Below are 16,426 nucleotides of genomic sequence, written 5' to 3' on the forward strand. Positions count from 1 at the left end.
TCTTGCACCTCTGATTACAAAAGGTATTTGAGAAGGAAAATAGTTCTCAGAGAAAAAAAGGCTTAGAACTGAAGACATCTCATAAACAATAGAGTAAATCTCACATGCACAACAGATAATGATCATTTCCTTCCTGAAGGCAAAAGATTTTGCTTCTTTGACTTAAAATGATATATTTTAAAAAAATAATAACAACAGTCATAGTCTTCAAGTTACCTGCAGGACCCAGCTTGTAGCTCTACATAAAGGTGTCAAACCATAAGTGAAAATGGATTAACTAATACCTAAAATGCTTATTTATATGGTAAAACTATGCAGCTATTCAAGGGAAAAAATAAATATATAGAGGGGATACATCCATTTAGAACTCATTAGCAGAATGAAGAGAGAGGCAGGAAAACTACACACGAATCTTACATACATAAAAGCACATAAAAAATATTCATTTCCATTTTAAATGAATACTTACAGACATGACTGTCTGGAAAGCATAATTATTGTCCATTTCTTGTGCCACATAATTGTATACTCTAAGAAGGGCAACGCCAGGATCCTGAAGTCCATCAACATCATCACAGTCATTAACCACAAAGACTAGTCCTATCCTGCAATCAAACAAACCCCCACATCTTGAAGCTATCACACTAACAAATAATCAGCTTTTCATACAGTGGTGGAATACAATCATCATGGGCAAAGGCCTTTTCCTAAGCAGACCAAATGAAGTGACTTTGAGCAGAGTGGCCTTACAATATACAGTCTCTAAAGGTGTGTTCATCAGAATCTTGCTTTTCATCTCTTTCACCCATTGTACTTCCTTTTAGGATTCTTCTGGACCGTTGGAGTAACTTTTATTCAACCCTGCTTTACTAGTAGCAAAAGTTACATTCAAAAATTTTTGAAGAAGGAACAAGGTTCAGTAAGTGCCCTCCCCAGCCACCAACACAAGTTACTTGATGCTGGTGCAGTGTCCTAGCAGTAAGCACTTACAATTGCAAAAGTCACAAAAATAGAGCTGATGTAAAATAAATTCTAGTAAGAATACATTTATTACCTCAGTGGGATGTGGTTACTGAAGAACATCTCTGCCACATTCAGTAATTCTGCTGTGGTCTCATGAGTAGGATCTACTATCAGCACCTGTCCATAAGAAGGCAAGATACTGGGCTTTTTAATTCATTTTTCATTGCAGAATTATCATCAATCCCATTTTATGCATTGCCAGAGAAATGAGAGCCACTAAGTCGTAGTTTCTACTACAGTCTTGAAGTCCAAAATCACAGCCAAAAGTACCTCATCTGAACTGCTGAAGTGTTACCATACAGATTTCACAAACTTTATGCTGGATCTGACAACAAGCTGTAGCTAAAGACTGGGCAACCCTCAGACTGAAGGGGCACCCATGCAAGGATGATCATCTTTTGAACTTCTGGTGCAAGAACGCTTTCTAACTAAGACAACCGAAGCTGCTCTTAACCCTGTTAAGGGAATATTAAGTAAGAAATGTGAGGGATTTCATTAACCAACTTCACCTATTATCACAAAGCTGAAATGCACACAAATTCTCACTTATCATTTGACAAGTTTGTTCCACCAGTGGAGCAATCCACAGATGTACAAGCAGCACACATGAGACCAGTCTAACATACCAGAGAATCATACTCAGTAATCTCTGAATCTCAGCTGTAGCTCACTAGTACAAGAAAAACAAAGTCTTTGAGAGGAGCATACTATCCCAAGGTATTTAAATGGCAAGAAATCTAGCATACTCGTAAGTACCCAAAGCTAATAGCCCTGGTGTTTATAAACATACATACAAGTAACAAAAGAACGACAAATGCCAACTCATTTAACTCCTAGTCAGATTGCTACTTACCAAGTTATGGAAGTTTTTTCTGATCTGTCTGATCACCCCTGGGAACGTGGGACGCAGCAGTTCCTGCACACTGGAAGGCCAGGAATTATACCGGCTGTCAACTTCCAGATTGTTGATCCACTAAGAGAAAACACCTGCATTTTAATGACTGCCAGTCATTCTGCTCAACTCTGAGATTGTACAATATTTTTAAATCAAAAACTATACAGAGCATAGCATGAAAAAAATTAAAACAAACAAAAAATTCTCCTAAGAGCTTAAGGACACACAGCTGAAGGGCACGTAAGTGATTCCTTATATGAAACCCCACCGAAATAGCAGGGCTTCTGATGTCCACTGCATAGTCTGAATCAGATGGCTGGATGTTCAACTTCAGAACATTGTGCAAGGACAGTCCTTCAATCCCCAAGCTGTGCAGACCTTCCATAACACGAGCTTCATTGCGTAGCACATCAAACAAGCTGGAAGGAAAAGAAAAGAAAATCCGTAATTTAAAGAAAACAAATAACTGCTTGTATCCTAAGAGTTAACAGATAAAAAGTATAGGAAAGTATGCCACACCTATGCATTACTTCTTGTTTCTCACTTATTCCTAACTCTCCCAAGGAATTTGAGATGACTTAAACCTATTTAGTTATATTTCTAGGAAACACCACATCAAATAAAGAGAAGTAAGGCATGATATACATGTGTAATTTCAATTGCACACTACTGAAACAGATCTTGACAAAGATAAAGGGTGGCTTTCAGATGAAAGACTTACAGGGGCTTCTCTTCTGAGAATCAAATATTCTACTGTCTTCAGAATAAAATCCGAAGACAGCCCTTGGAAACCAACGTCTTGTGTGCTCACAGGACAGATCACAACAAAGGTGACTTCCCATTCTGATATCCCAGGATACTGCAGTTTTCACAGCAGGTTTTTTTGTTTTGTTTTGTTGAGCAAGTATTTGCATAAGGGAAGGAAACACAATTTGCTTTTTACAGAAGTTAACAATTAAACCTAGTCTAAATACTGTAGAGGAGGCTCACGCTGTCTAAATGACTTCACGATCCACGCACAGGCAGGATGCACGATTCTAAGCAGGATACAGTTTTTCTGAAAAAGAAAACATTCCCACCTAAATATGTCCTGAGTGTCTAAATCAATATGCAGCCCATTGATGAAGAGAGCAGAATCCCCCGGCTGTAATCCTAACGTTCCTTTGAAATACTGAAAGAGAGCAGAAGGCCATTAGAAGAATGCTGTGGACAGAACACAAATGCTAGAGAGTTCAGCCAAAACTGGATTTTACCTCCATTACTACTCCAAAATGCATGACATGATTTCTCAACTACAGCCTCTGTTGACTTGATGCACAAACTTGATGCCATGGCAGAGGAAGACAAGTGAAGCTAGCTAGTGCATAGACTCACACGTGGGACTTCTGTTTGCTCCTATGTGCTTTGGAAAGTCCCTCAGTGGATTTTTAAAATATACCCGATTAAATTATCAGAAATGCTCGAGAGAAGTCAATTAGTTATTTTGATGAACAGTGAAGGAGAAGCATAGTGTTTAGACATTAAAAAAGCCTGATATCATGAAGATGAGCAAAGTAATGGAAGAACAGCTAAGTACCACATGAAGTACCAAGAATAGGAAAGCAGCATCTAGCCAGGAGGAATTTAGGTATTTTTTTAAATAACAATGCTCTCAAAGAAGAGCTGAGCACATGCAACGTTGAGTGTACTTTTTTGTGGACAATTATCTACTAACCTTTACCTTACTAAAACCAGTGAACTTCACCACCAGACAATACTCACACAGACTGACCATCATGCAAAGAACAGCTTACAGGGTTAGATCTAACTTGGTTGGGATCTAGTAACCTAGACGTATTTGGAATGAAACTGCACCCACCAAGTCATGGGCCTATGGGCCAGACTGCTCTAGCACAAAAAAGAGAAGCCACCAGGCAGCTTTAACTTGCACTTACATTCTAGACTTTATCCCTTCCAGATCCACACCAGACACCAGCAGTGTCAAACCACATCCCCTCTGTTCACATTTTATCACTATTGAACAACAAGGGATTTCTCTTTCAGAATCTCAGGCTATCCTTAATTGGCCTTCAGGTAATTAAGTGCATTTACTAAGGGACTAGCTGATTGATGACATTTAGATTTTAAAGCAAGGACATAACTGTCTACCTTTCACTTTTCCTATTAATGTCAAGTTAGACTGAAATGCATGAAGAGACCAGCAAAACCACGTACTGGAAGCTGTTGTTTGGCTCTGTTTTTATTACAATCTTAAACTTTCATTTTGTATTTTATCCAGATGGCACAACCAGGTGTATTTTAATTGTACTGCGCAGAACTCCCATGCGTCTATTGTTTTTTCAGTGCTTTGCTAATGCCAAGGATACAACAGAGCTGCTAAGACATATTTCTCCAACCACTTGAGCTTACTCAAGGGCCACAAACTTGCCAGGGGCCCTGGGCCCTCACAAACTTCATTTATTTAATGTGAAAGCACATGAAGGCTGAACAAGTAGATGTTAAATTTTATTTCCTTGCGCTCAGAATTGTAGCACTGGAATAATGTCCTCCTCAGTGTGGCTCCTTACAAGCCAAAGCAGAAGGTTTTGTTTCTTCAGCTGCTTCACTAAGCACTGCCTCAATTGAGGGGATGAGAACTCAATTTATTCTGCATCCTTAAAAGCTGTTAAAAGGTGCTTAAAACTCTTCAGGCAATAACCTTCTAACAAGCTACATTCTATCCAGCACAGATACTTTAAAATAATCCCAAAGTGTAACTACCTTTTAACTCTACTTTGACTAAAACAACAGCAACAACAAAACAACACTCTTATTTAATATTCAGTTGAATTTGAGAAGTTCCAAATACAATCAAAGCCTTCAGTCGTTGACCTGAAATCAGTGTCAGCCTCTTTGTAACATGAACCAGGATGACCAGTGCTATGACATGCAGACTTCACACATCTGCTGTACCATTCAAGCAAGAACAAAGCCAGAGACATGAAAGGCCATCCAGCAGGTGCAATTCCTCCCAAAACAGCGACCACATCTCTACAGCTCGAGCTGACAAGCCATCACCACACAGAGCTCCAACTTGGGGTGGACTGATTTGGAGACAGACATCCAAATTTCTACTGCTTTGCTTTTGATGCATTGCTCACATTAAAACAGTCCACATGGAAAACCTAACATCTTAGCTATGTGTTTTCTGTAAATAAATTTCCATTGCTATTAAAGCTCATTTTATAAAGGTGAATAAATGCAGGCAACAGATCTGATGTACAAATACTGAACAATATTTCATATACTGTTTCTACACTATACATTTTCACATACCATGACAAAGTTGTGAGTGAAAATACTGGGTCAATATTTTGAGCCAAATGTAAAGTTTTTAATAGAATCATTACTATTAAAGCTAAAACTTTTATTAAAATATAAGTGAGATAGCACTACATGACTTTCTTGAAGCGTTACCTTTTGATTCTCCTCAATTTCTGTTCTGAGTTCCATGGACACAACTGTTTTTGTTATGGCTCTGCAGAAATAAAAACATGAAGCTGTGAATCATCATTCTGCTTATGTTGTGAATAGATTACTTACCTAACTAACCCACTTCTTGTAACTTAAATATCAATACATTTAGTTCCTTAGTATGAAAAGCTACAATCAGGAGAACTTGCACTTTGTGGTACCATTAAACAGTTGGATGCACTATTTTTTCACATATATGCTCTTTAATATATACAAGAAATATATGTAGTTTTCATATATCTTATTCTTTAAGATATATTTAATTCAAGAGAGCACGAAAACATTATTCACGTGCAAACTACACCAAGAAAGACAAGCTTTTGGCTCTCAGGGTCTAGTTTCACATTAACCCATAATAAAAGTGGGCAGCTTCTAGAACAGTAGAATCTGACAGCACAAGACATGGGGATTTCACTCCTTGTGGGCTCTTGTTCCTTTCCCTTCACTGGATCTAGTGATTGCACCATCATGGAATGGGAAGTTCAGCTCACAAATCTGACCAGAAACTAGATGACAGGAAAAGCATACCTCAAGAAACTATAAGCAACTAGATCTTAACATCAGTTATTAGAGATGAGACCAGAACTCAACTTCTTTTTACTCTTAAGTGTATCTCACCTGCTCAAAAAGGAATAGCTCCTATATACTCATCTTCACACCCCAGGTCATTAAACCTATCAAAAGGAATCTACTTCTACGTTGGTTGGGCAGGCCAAATTATGACTGAAGTTCTTTAATTTGAGTACGCTCATGTAACTGGTGAAGCACAAAGAGCAGTGGAATGGCACATCAATGTCTGACACGAGGCTGAATGAGCAGTTTGCCAAAGGGGATCTCAAAAGAGTGTCATTCAGAGAAAAGGTTAAACCTAAAGCCTCCAAACAGGAACACTATCCAAAAAATTATTGAGGACTTGATGCAAAAGGGTCAGAAGCATTTCACAATAATAGCATAGCTGGTTCTGTCAAATTTACCACCAGTTCACACTAAGTGCCACCAAAGAGAAATGCTGTGAGAGCCTCTTTCAGCCATAAGCTGAAGAATGGTGCACAAACATTCCCCAGTGGTTGCTTCTAGCTAAACAGAAACACAGACATTAATTAACCCAGCCAGTGTTGCCCATCTCGTGCTCTGCTGAGAAAAAACAGCAAATGTCCAAAGCATTCATCACTAGAATCACCTGGCCTTTGTAGGGAAGTTCTGACTCAGATCTTTCATGACCATCAAAGCATCCACAGGAGGAGCAGCCAAAACGCGTGCAGCAGTTTGAAAACTTAAATCTGCAAGTGAACCAACAGTAAGATGAAAGAAGCTACTGCAGCCATCTTACATCTGACTTGCAACCTTTTTGCTTATTAATTACACATAAAACATTTTTCTATCTTTACATTTCCTTTGCTTTTCTGCATTTAGCAGGTGATACAAGTAGTCAGTTTAAGAGCAAGTGGGTTTAATATACTTTACAACACAGAAAGTAAAGCTCACTTTAGAAGTCCATGAAAGAAACTTTCTGAAAGCTATTTCAGCAGGACTGAGCAAAGGAGCTTTAGAAAGCCCATACTTTGCACTGCAGGAATTTACAGACAAACTCTCCAATTGAATACAGTCGCTACTGATTCATTTGCACAGAGCACAGGAAGATAGGTTTACTTTAAGCTTTTACAGTGCAATGTTGAAAGTCTTCACACAGATTACCTTGTAACTGCCATACTTTCAAGGGTGCCATCTCGTTGGTACTTTCCACGAGGTGTTTTCTAAGCTCTTTCAGCTCTTCAGTCAAGTCAGGATACAACTGCCTAAAAGGAAATGAGGGTCAAGCAATTCTATAGCTTCCTGTAACTAAGTCTGCCAGTAATTCAAATACACTAATATACAAAAAAGCATGCTGCTAACACATGTGGATAACCCAGATATTTAAATAGCAACAGAGCAGAAGATCAGCAGCTGTGCATCAAGTTGTTCAATATGACAAAGACCCACAATATGCAGCTGAGCTTTACCTTAATTTTCCAAAAAGAAATCCTTGCACCTCATCAATAGGGTCATCTTCATCTATTACTGTAGCATTCACATCAGTGCCTGTGAACGCACAGGGAAGAAAAACTGCTGAATTATTCAGAAACAGCTCTCGTGTACTTTGATAAGCCTACCAAAATGCACTGCAGTAACTGAAGAGGAAAGAAAGGACGCTTGTCAACCTGTATCCAAGAGGTACAAACTGTACAAATGGACACAGTAACTGCTGAAATAAAATCAGGGTGGATTGTTTACAAAGAAAAGCTTAAGCTGAGTAGAAATCTCAGGGGTGTAGGCACTGCAAACTCAGTAGGACCTAGGAGCTCTCAGGACACACAAGCTTTGTAGAGAAAATGACAAACTCCAACCATGAATGCAATCCTGATCGTATAATCCTGAGCTAATAATGACCTAATTGCTGGACACAGACCAGCTCTAATCTGTGTGTTTCATGCTCAAGTCCAGTCAAAGTCCTGACCTTTTGAAAGAATGATTGCTTCTAGACAGGCAGAAAGAGCACAGACATGCACAGGAGACTGCATGCAGAATACATCCAGAATCAGACAGGAGCTGGATGAAAGCCATACACCTCTAATTTGCAATACAGTATCAGTGCAGCTCATTTTGCAGCTCATAGCAGTGCAAGTAATTCGTCCATTTTACAAATAAAGACCAATAGTTTCTTTTGTCAGTACTCCATACCACTGCAAGAGCTCTGATCTGTAACTAGAATCTGATTAAACTGCAAGACCCTGAAGAACTCCGTTCAAAATATGAATCCTGTTCTTCACAGCTGTTATCTGTTACTAAAAGAAGTGGAGGGGGGAAAACACCAAAAATCAGGTTTTTCTTTTCCTTTTTACTTATGAGTTCAGTTAAAAGAAAAAAAAAAAAGCAGAGATTTCCATTTATCTCCATATACATATATATGTGTGTGTATACTTGTATATGTACACAGTCACACAAATTACCCAACTAAAATAAATTTGGCAGGCGCACAGCTGTTCAAGAAACAGAGTTCAGTACTCTACGGAAAGAAAAAAAAACAACAACAAATGCACAAATCCTGGTTTTCCTCAAAAACAAGAACAGGAAACGTTCCACTCTGAGGATGGATATGCTAAGTAACATTAAAGCAGAGGAACTGCTTTGTACCTGCAAGCAATCTGCTTACCTGGTGAAAAACTGCTCATGTTAATTGTGCTCTTAATAAGATCTAGTCCAGAGTCCTGACACCGTTGTGCCAACCACAAATAAGCAAGAGAAGTGCCTTACTGAATGTATGATTGAATCAACACAGAGAGGAGGAGGTAGCGATTTTGGTGATGTCAGATCAGAAAGAAGAGTATCTGCACTTCAGTCAAACAGCCATTTGTTTTAAAAACAAAACAAGAGAACCTCATAAAATTGAAGTACCCACATTAGTTATTAAAACAAGAATTCACCTTTCACCTGTGTATCATCCTTGGCCTTATATTCAGTACTTTTAATAGCCAGTTCCACACCATAGCCAGAGAGGTAGACTTTTTCCTTACTGGGATTCTGTAAGGAAAAGCAAACATTGCAATATTGCTACTCATTGTTTTGATCTACAAATTAAAAGCTGCCATTTCCCAAAGCTTCGAAATCCCAAACTGGTGCTTTACATCTAACTGGTAGTGATGAACACAGTGAGTGAACTTCCAGTAATGTGTTGTGATAGCACAACCATGCCAGGACCAATCATGCAATACACTTCATTTCTTGCTTCAGTACCTCTCCCAACGATAATAAACAGATAATTGTTAAAAATGAAAGCAGCACATGCAGTGTAGGACTACATTAGGTTTAGTTCCATTAAGTGATATTCAGAAAAAAGTCATATCAGTCCAGTTTCTCTGAGTTTTTAAAATCTGGGTAAACATCAGTTCTATGGCTATGGGTTAAGGGAGGAAGATGGCAAACAGGACAAGTCACACTAGGAGCAGTAAGTGGTTCTGTAACTGCCTTTTATTTGAAATGGTATCCCAAGTTTAATCTCTGCTCTTCATACCAAGTGACTCAGGTGGCCAAGTCGTGGAAAGATCCAATTCTTATTTCCTAGAGCAACGTTTTTCTAGGTTAAACTCCGTAGTTTATCTGGAGATTAGCTCTGCACTAGGAAAAATTAAATGACCCTCTTACTTAAACAGTCAGGAGATAAAAAAGTCTGTATTCCTCAGCTACATGCAATGAAGCAATAAACAGTGAGTATGCCAAATAATGATGAAGCAATGCACTATGCAGGTGTCAATGTGAAGGGGGCTGACTGAGATCACTTTTCCTTTTGGCCTCTCCTGGACAGTTACTCCTGCCTGCTTTACCCTGAGCATGTATACTTACAGCAATATAGTGTCTGAGGACATAAGTGATTTCTCCTGCCTCAGCCTTTGTAACAAGCAGCTTATGGAACCTGTAGAAATCCTCTGTGCCAATCTCAGCATACAGTATGACAATGGGACGTTCGGGGTTGGACGCTGGGTACGTGTGGTCCCCTTTGAACAAGAAGGGCTTTGGTCTAAGAGCAAACAAAAAAAAGATTATCACAATGTGATTCGTACCATTTCCTTACTCAGTGCAAAGTTCACAATTTCTTTTTCTCATGTTTAAACATCTCTTCTGCCTTCACAGCATACACATGCAATACCAGGGCTGGCAGCACTAGACACAATGCTGATAGGCTTTGTTAAAAATGGACACATGAAAACACAACAAATAGCTAACTGCTATTTTGAAGCTAATACAATATCCAGAATGTGAACTGTTGAGTCACAGCCTGACCCACTGATTGAGCACCTGGGGAAAGGACCCCGGCAGCCCTGGGAGCACAGGTGAAGGCAATGCAGCTGTGAGACAGGAAGGGGTGCAGCCTGGCTCACCTCTCTTAGACCTCACTGAAGTGCTGACTGCCCCTGGGGAAGGATCTCTTTCTGGAGACCCCTCCTTGGTGAAGCTTTCCCTGCAAACCTGAAGTCAGGGATGAAGACAGGGATGAACCTCTTCTTCCCTTCCTTTACAGCACCTTTCTATCATGTTGATCCTTAGTCATTATACCTCTGGTGAAACACCTTTTCCCATCATACTCATCTGTCCAATTGCTACAATACCTTTTCTTAAAAGTTAACTGTGTCCTTTTAAAATTTCAGTTACTTTTATTTTGTGATTCAGAAGTTTTGTATAAAAATAAAAGGCTATTAGAGCAAGGGATCAGTAAAAACTAATTCCAATCACAATTAGTAAGAAATAAGAGACTAACACTCCTATGCAAGAGATGGATACATCAAAACTGAAGAACCAGAAACTACTGACTCATGACAGTTTCCCTACAGCAGTACAGCTAGGTTCACTTTTAAGATCTAATGTAGCAACTGGAAAAGCAGCAAATACCTTTCTGAAGCAGTCTTCAGAAGCGTTCCAAGAGAGTCATATTCACATGTCTTCTCCCCATGCACAGCAAAAAACAGGGCACAACCCTTTGGTGGAGGCTCATCTGCTGCTATCTGTATTGAAATATTTGCAGTAATAGGTTGAAAGCTTACCCTGACAACAAGTGAAACTGAAACAGCACAGCTCTATAGTAATTGGTCTCCTTTCCTATTTATTATATATATTAAACATGAGGTAAAAGTCACAAGACTGATAAACAGGTCTTAAATTTCTATGATTTTTTTGTCAGCTTATTACTCACAACTGTGCTAACAGTTCCAAGCACAGAAAAAAAACTGTGGGACCCACAATTGCAAAGGGTTGGTATTCTATGTATTATATGCTAGAAACCACTACATTTATTCAGCAGAAATGATAAAATGATTCAAGACAAAAAAAGAAGATGCCTTCTTCCGTTTGCTTCAAAAAAGCACATTATAATGAATGGCTTGCAACAAACTGCATGGCCACCATGGTTAACAAGGAACACAGAACACAACAAACTGCCCATTAGAGGTTCTAATCACTACAAATACACACTTGTGGATGTACAACTGAATAATGGGAGCATCACCAGCACCATAAGCATTAACAGAGCCACGAAAATTTTCTTCAAAAGTCTCCACACATTTGTGAGTGCAGTGGATACCAAAGATGTGCAAACATTTCAAAATCCCAATTCTTTAGGCTGCTGTAGACAGATGGGCTCCAGTCTGGCACACAACAAAATCAGCACATACCTGTGCACCTGAGCTCAGCTGTATGAAGCACCACTCAGTTTAACATTTTGTTATCTGTAACACATGTGGCTCCTTCCCAGAGGCCTTACCTTAATGCTTTTGAAAACATTGGAGGATTTCTCCCGTGCTGTACTAACCTGCTGGAAAGCTTGAACTGTTGCAGAATAAGAACGTAAGGACAAGGAAAACTTCAACAAATTCTGCTGTAAAGGTGACAAGCTCTGGGAGGCTACCTTCAGAATTTCGTGGTAGGCAGAATAATCACTGCCTGCAAAGTCAGAGTACAAGCAGTTATCCTCCCATATCATATCCCCACTGATTGAGACTTATATCAACAGAATCCCACTGGTGTTAATTGAAAATATGACCACGACCTTTCCTCCTAAATTTTCATTACAAGTACCACAGATGGATGAGAGTTAACTTCATTAACTTCATCCACGAGAGAACATGGACACTCGTACACATTCCTGAGCATGCAAACAGGAGCAGGAAAACAGTTAAGAGCTCCCATTTAACTTCAGTTTAGAAATGAAAATACCCGTAATATTTTACGCTTGATGTGGAGACAAAACTTGAAAGTAAAACAGTTGTCTGCTACTGCTTTTGTCAAATGGACATCAAACACCTCGAGCACTTCCACTTCCACAGCAAAAACAATACCAAAGTCAGCCCTCACTGATTTTTACAATATTATACAATGGAAGACAAAAAAAAAAAAAAAAAGGTTTATTTTTCAACCACGCCCATTTCCAGTGATCACTAAAGAAAATCATTATGAAAACTTACCATCATGTTCAGATGTCCTAATATGCTGACTGGCTTCAACAAAATTCCAGAACTTTTCTTGACTTTCTTCTGACAGAAATTCACTGCAGAAGAGAGGACATAGCTAAGTCTATGAGTCCTCTCACAACACTGACACCTTGCAAAGCTTCACAGAAGGTCAGCTCCCACCACACCTTCACCCTTCACAGAAAGCTGTATATTACTACTAAAAAAACAGACCTGGAAACTAACAACAAACAAAGCAATGAATAGCTGCAGGCCAGGACAAATGCATACTCCACAAAAGAAGCTGATCAGCACTTGTTCATCTCTCAAAGACTGAAGTGCACATTCTGGGAGCCCTTCTCCCTCCTCCATTTCTTTTATACAAAGCAGACATTTTTGTTTACTTTATTGCAACAAACTATAGCTGGTTAGAGCTACTGGCTTAAGTAGTGTGTTTTTTTTTTTTTTAAATGAGCAAAAAGAGTAGTCACAGACAGCTTCAAACCATGACATTGTAATCCCTCCTGTATTAAGTACATGGTTATAGGGGCACAGAGCCTCAGATAGCAAAAATAGCTCCCTTGTACCATTTCATATGCTAAAGGATGTCATAACACAAGCTGTGAAGCCCACTAGAACTGTAGTAGCATATGGTGCTCGTCCCAAGCCCTTCTGACCTATTGCAATAGGCATTGCTGAGATATTTAGGTACTGAATGGCAGTGCTGGGTACATCAAGCAGCAGGAATGGCTCTGCAGTGCTGCATCACTTTGGAGTTCACCTAAAATGAACAGAGCTACCCAAAGTCTTGGAATGTAACTGTCAGGTTACAAAGCAAGCCTTGGTACATAATTATTATTGGGTTCCTATTTCCTGGTCTTCTAGGTGAGCTTTCCTGCTGAGCTCCCTCTATGATCTCTCTAAGTTTTCCCCCCCAAAAATGTTTGACGTTGTCAGGATCTTTAAATCCCAGCATCAGCACCAGAGTTTTGCTCTTTACTGCTTGAGGCCTTTTCAGTCTTGAAACTGAAGTTCTACAGAGGTTACAGAAGAGCAGTTAATTTCACCCAAGGCACACCTGTCCTATCGCTCAGTGTCAAGCCCAGCAAAATGCCCAAAGCCTGAGTATTTGCACATGAACCAACTGTGCTAACACAGACAGAATTCCACACATGGTAACACTTCTACACAATACCAAATTCATCACACACATACATACACACATACACACACTTGCACAAGCACCATGAAGTCCTGCTTTGCCTTGACATCATCAGATGCTTACACCGTGCAATGAAATGACTGGGACTTGTGAAATGCTAAGCAGACAGGCAGGGGGAGGCCAGCATTTAGCACACAGGCCTGCATACCATTCCCTTGTAACTGATCACACAACGTATCTGTTCAAAACATTGTCTTATAAATAAAATACAGTATAATCTGTGACTTCAGTTTGCCCATATTCACTTACAGCGCGATACAATTATTTCCCTGAATTTAAACAACACCTTTAAAAAAAGATAAAGGCCTTTAATTGGAATAGATCTCTGCAGGCACACCTGCACAACTCACAAGAACAAAGTTAAACTCGAGCTAAACCCATGCAAGGAACTGATACACATCAAAACCTGCAGTCATTACCAGAGTTAAGAATGCAGGCAGAGGGCTGCTCCTGCCCATGCCTGTATGTCAAACGCACCTGGCAGGAGGGAAATAGAAGCAACTGCCCCAAAAGCTGCAGCTCCCCAGGGATACAGCTGTGTGTAAATGCACTTGGATAGGAGCAAATGGGTTTTTTTCTGACTGATGCTCAATGTATTAAGAGAGAGCTGCCTTTACACAGACACAGAATGCAGGAGCAGGGCTGTGTCACAAGAAATAGGAGACCAATACCTCCAGGTCAAGCTGGACACTAAGACACCATGCAGGACTGCTTACAACAAAGCTGATACATCATAGAATCTTTAAGAGTTGGAAGGGACCTCTCAAGGCCATCTAGTGCCCTGCAATGAACAGAGACATCCACAACAAGAACAGGTTGCCCAGGGCCTTAACAGCCTCACCTTGAAAATAGTAACCATGTACTCTTGTAGTAAACACTCAGAAAAGTAATTTACAGTTTCTAAACACAGAGAGACATATTGCTTTATACTCTAAGTACATTCTGATTTGTGATTGAAAATCACAGTGCACTGACCTTGTCTCAAGGAGCAGAGGAGTTGAAGACCACTTTGTAGTTAGAGATGTTGTCACAGCCTTAGAATCTCCTTTTACAAATGAACAGCTGAACCAGACCCCCAGAATTGCAGTAAGAATTCCCATTTTATAGCAAAAGTCTAAAAAAGATGAAGAAAACAAGTCAGCTTTGTGCTGTCTCTTTTTCTAAGTTCAGAATCTCACATATCTAAATATAATAAGACATTTTAAGATTGGGTGGCCTGTAATAATTCAGTTAATCATAGTCCCACCTGCATTTACAAAATTAAAAACACTATGGAGCCAGGAAAAGAGAAAAATTATTTTAAAATCCGATTCCTGAACTACAATCAAATCTAAATCAATTCCTGCCTCTTTGATGTTCATGCTTTTAAATAAAAGTGCTCCTCTTCTGGGACACCCACACCACATGCAACTCGCTTTATGGCGTGCTACAAACAGGGAGCCTTTCAATTAGGTGGAACAAAAGACTACTTTTGGGGGAAATAAAATCACATCCTCCATTCACAGACACCCCTGTGGCCATACAAACCGATGTCAAAGGGCGAGGTCAGGGTCCCCAGTCAGCCCCTTATGCTCAGCTGCATACAGCACACCTCTGCTCCAAGGAGTGAGAAAATGCCCATTGCCTGCAGGCACTACATGCCACCGGGATCAGAAGCTGGAATAGGAACAAAGTGACACAACTTACTGTGAGAAATGAGACAACTGACTGCCAGCACCAGCACCCCCACCTCAAAGTGATACAGTGCATAGGCATACACACACATCATCTCTTTGCCACTCACACCTATTTCCATGGCTGCGTTCTGTGACCGCTCATCACAAGGCAACTCCGGGGGATTTCCTTGCCTGCAGCTTCCACAAGCCTATGGAAGACGGCAATTCTCGTGGTAGCTTCCTACCACAGCCTGTCAAAATCCAGACCTCTCTCCTTACCTCAGTGCATTCACTGCACAACCCCATGCACCCTTACTCTGTAATCCCTATTTTTCTGGATAACACAGTTCCTCTCAGAACAGGGTGCTTCTCCGAATCACATAAACCGAAAACAGAAAGGACCCCAAGGGCCATCGAGCCCAACTCCCGGCTCCACAAAGGACCACCCAAATCCGAACCCTGCCGTCTAAGCGCTCCCTGTCCAGCCCTAGCGGCACACAGGCACACGTCACCGCACCGCCGCCTCCACACAGGACGACCCCCGGGTCCCGCGCCGGCACCCCTCCAAGCACCGAGACCCCCGGTCATCCCCACCTCTCCCTCCCGCCTGCCCACCTGCCTGCCAAGGGACCGCGGCCCCGTCCGCCGCGCGGGTCGCCCTGATAACCCCACCTGCCGCCGGCCGCCACGCGCCCTTCCGGCTCGCGCCGCTCCTGCCGCTTCCGGGCGCCGCGCTTCCGCTTCCTGGTGAGAGGCACGGCGCCGCCATAGAGTTACGGAGGGCGGAGCGGAGCGTCACCGCGCCGCCATCTTGGGGCGGGGCGCTCCGCTCCGCCCTCCCGCCGCGAGCAGCCCAGCTGGGAGCGGAACTCGGTCGCTCTGGGCGGAGCTTTAGGCAGGGCGCGGGGCGGACTGATTGTGCCGGCGGTGTCACCGCGTCGAGCGGAAACAGCTCCCGTTCTGCCGCAGTGCCGTTCTGCTCACAGCCGCCCCTCAAGCCGCGGCCCCGGGGGACAGGCATCGCTCGGCCCCGCCCCGCCGCGTTGCCCGGGAAACCCCGCGGGCTCCAGCCAATAGCGCACCGCGGCCGGGTGCCGCCTCCCCGACGTCTCGCGAGATCTTCTCCGCGAAAGCGCGTTCTTGG

At 41.4% G+C, this 16,426-nt stretch overlaps 1 protein-coding gene across 3 annotated transcripts in view; it reads right to left on the reverse strand.

The window, feature by feature from the left end:
• The window catches only part of UGGT1 (UDP-glucose glycoprotein glucosyltransferase 1), a 40,639-nt gene extending 24,315 nt beyond the window's left edge, over positions 1-16,324 (reverse strand). For 2 of the 3 annotated variants that reach the window (XM_085232468.1, XM_085232467.1), the window contains exons 1-17: positions 15,955-16,095; positions 15,155-15,283; positions 14,603-14,741; positions 12,421-12,503; positions 11,769-11,899; positions 10,853-10,965; positions 9,809-9,983; positions 8,893-8,989; positions 7,432-7,510; positions 7,127-7,227; positions 6,612-6,711; positions 5,375-5,435; positions 2,998-3,089; positions 2,187-2,337; positions 1,877-1,996; positions 1,055-1,140; positions 470-605 (exon numbers count right to left, since the gene is read on the reverse strand). In XM_085232468.1, coding sequence (XP_085088594.1) covers positions 470-605; positions 1,055-1,140; positions 1,877-1,996; positions 2,187-2,337; positions 2,998-3,089; positions 5,375-5,435; positions 6,612-6,711; positions 7,127-7,227; positions 7,432-7,510; positions 8,893-8,989; positions 9,809-9,983; positions 10,853-10,965; positions 11,769-11,899; positions 12,421-12,503; positions 14,603-14,727 — 1,650 coding nt within the window. In that variant the 5' untranslated portion in view covers positions 14,728-14,741; positions 15,155-15,283; positions 15,955-16,095. Of the gene's footprint in view, positions 1-469; positions 606-1,054; positions 1,141-1,876; positions 1,997-2,186; positions 2,338-2,997; positions 3,090-5,374; positions 5,436-6,611; positions 6,712-7,126; positions 7,228-7,431; positions 7,511-8,892; positions 8,990-9,808; positions 9,984-10,852; positions 10,966-11,768; positions 11,900-12,420; positions 12,504-14,602; positions 14,742-15,154; positions 15,284-15,897 lie in introns of all 3 variants that reach the window. The other variant, XM_085232469.1, reaches the window with a different exon arrangement.
• Between the last annotated feature and the right edge of the window lie 102 nt (positions 16,325-16,426).

The sequence above is a fragment of the Meleagris gallopavo genome, chromosome 11, assembly GCF_905368555.1.
Source record: "Meleagris gallopavo chromosome 11, MGAL_WU_HG_1.1, whole genome shotgun sequence".
Classification (NCBI taxonomy): domain Eukaryota; kingdom Metazoa; phylum Chordata; class Aves; order Galliformes; family Phasianidae; genus Meleagris; species Meleagris gallopavo.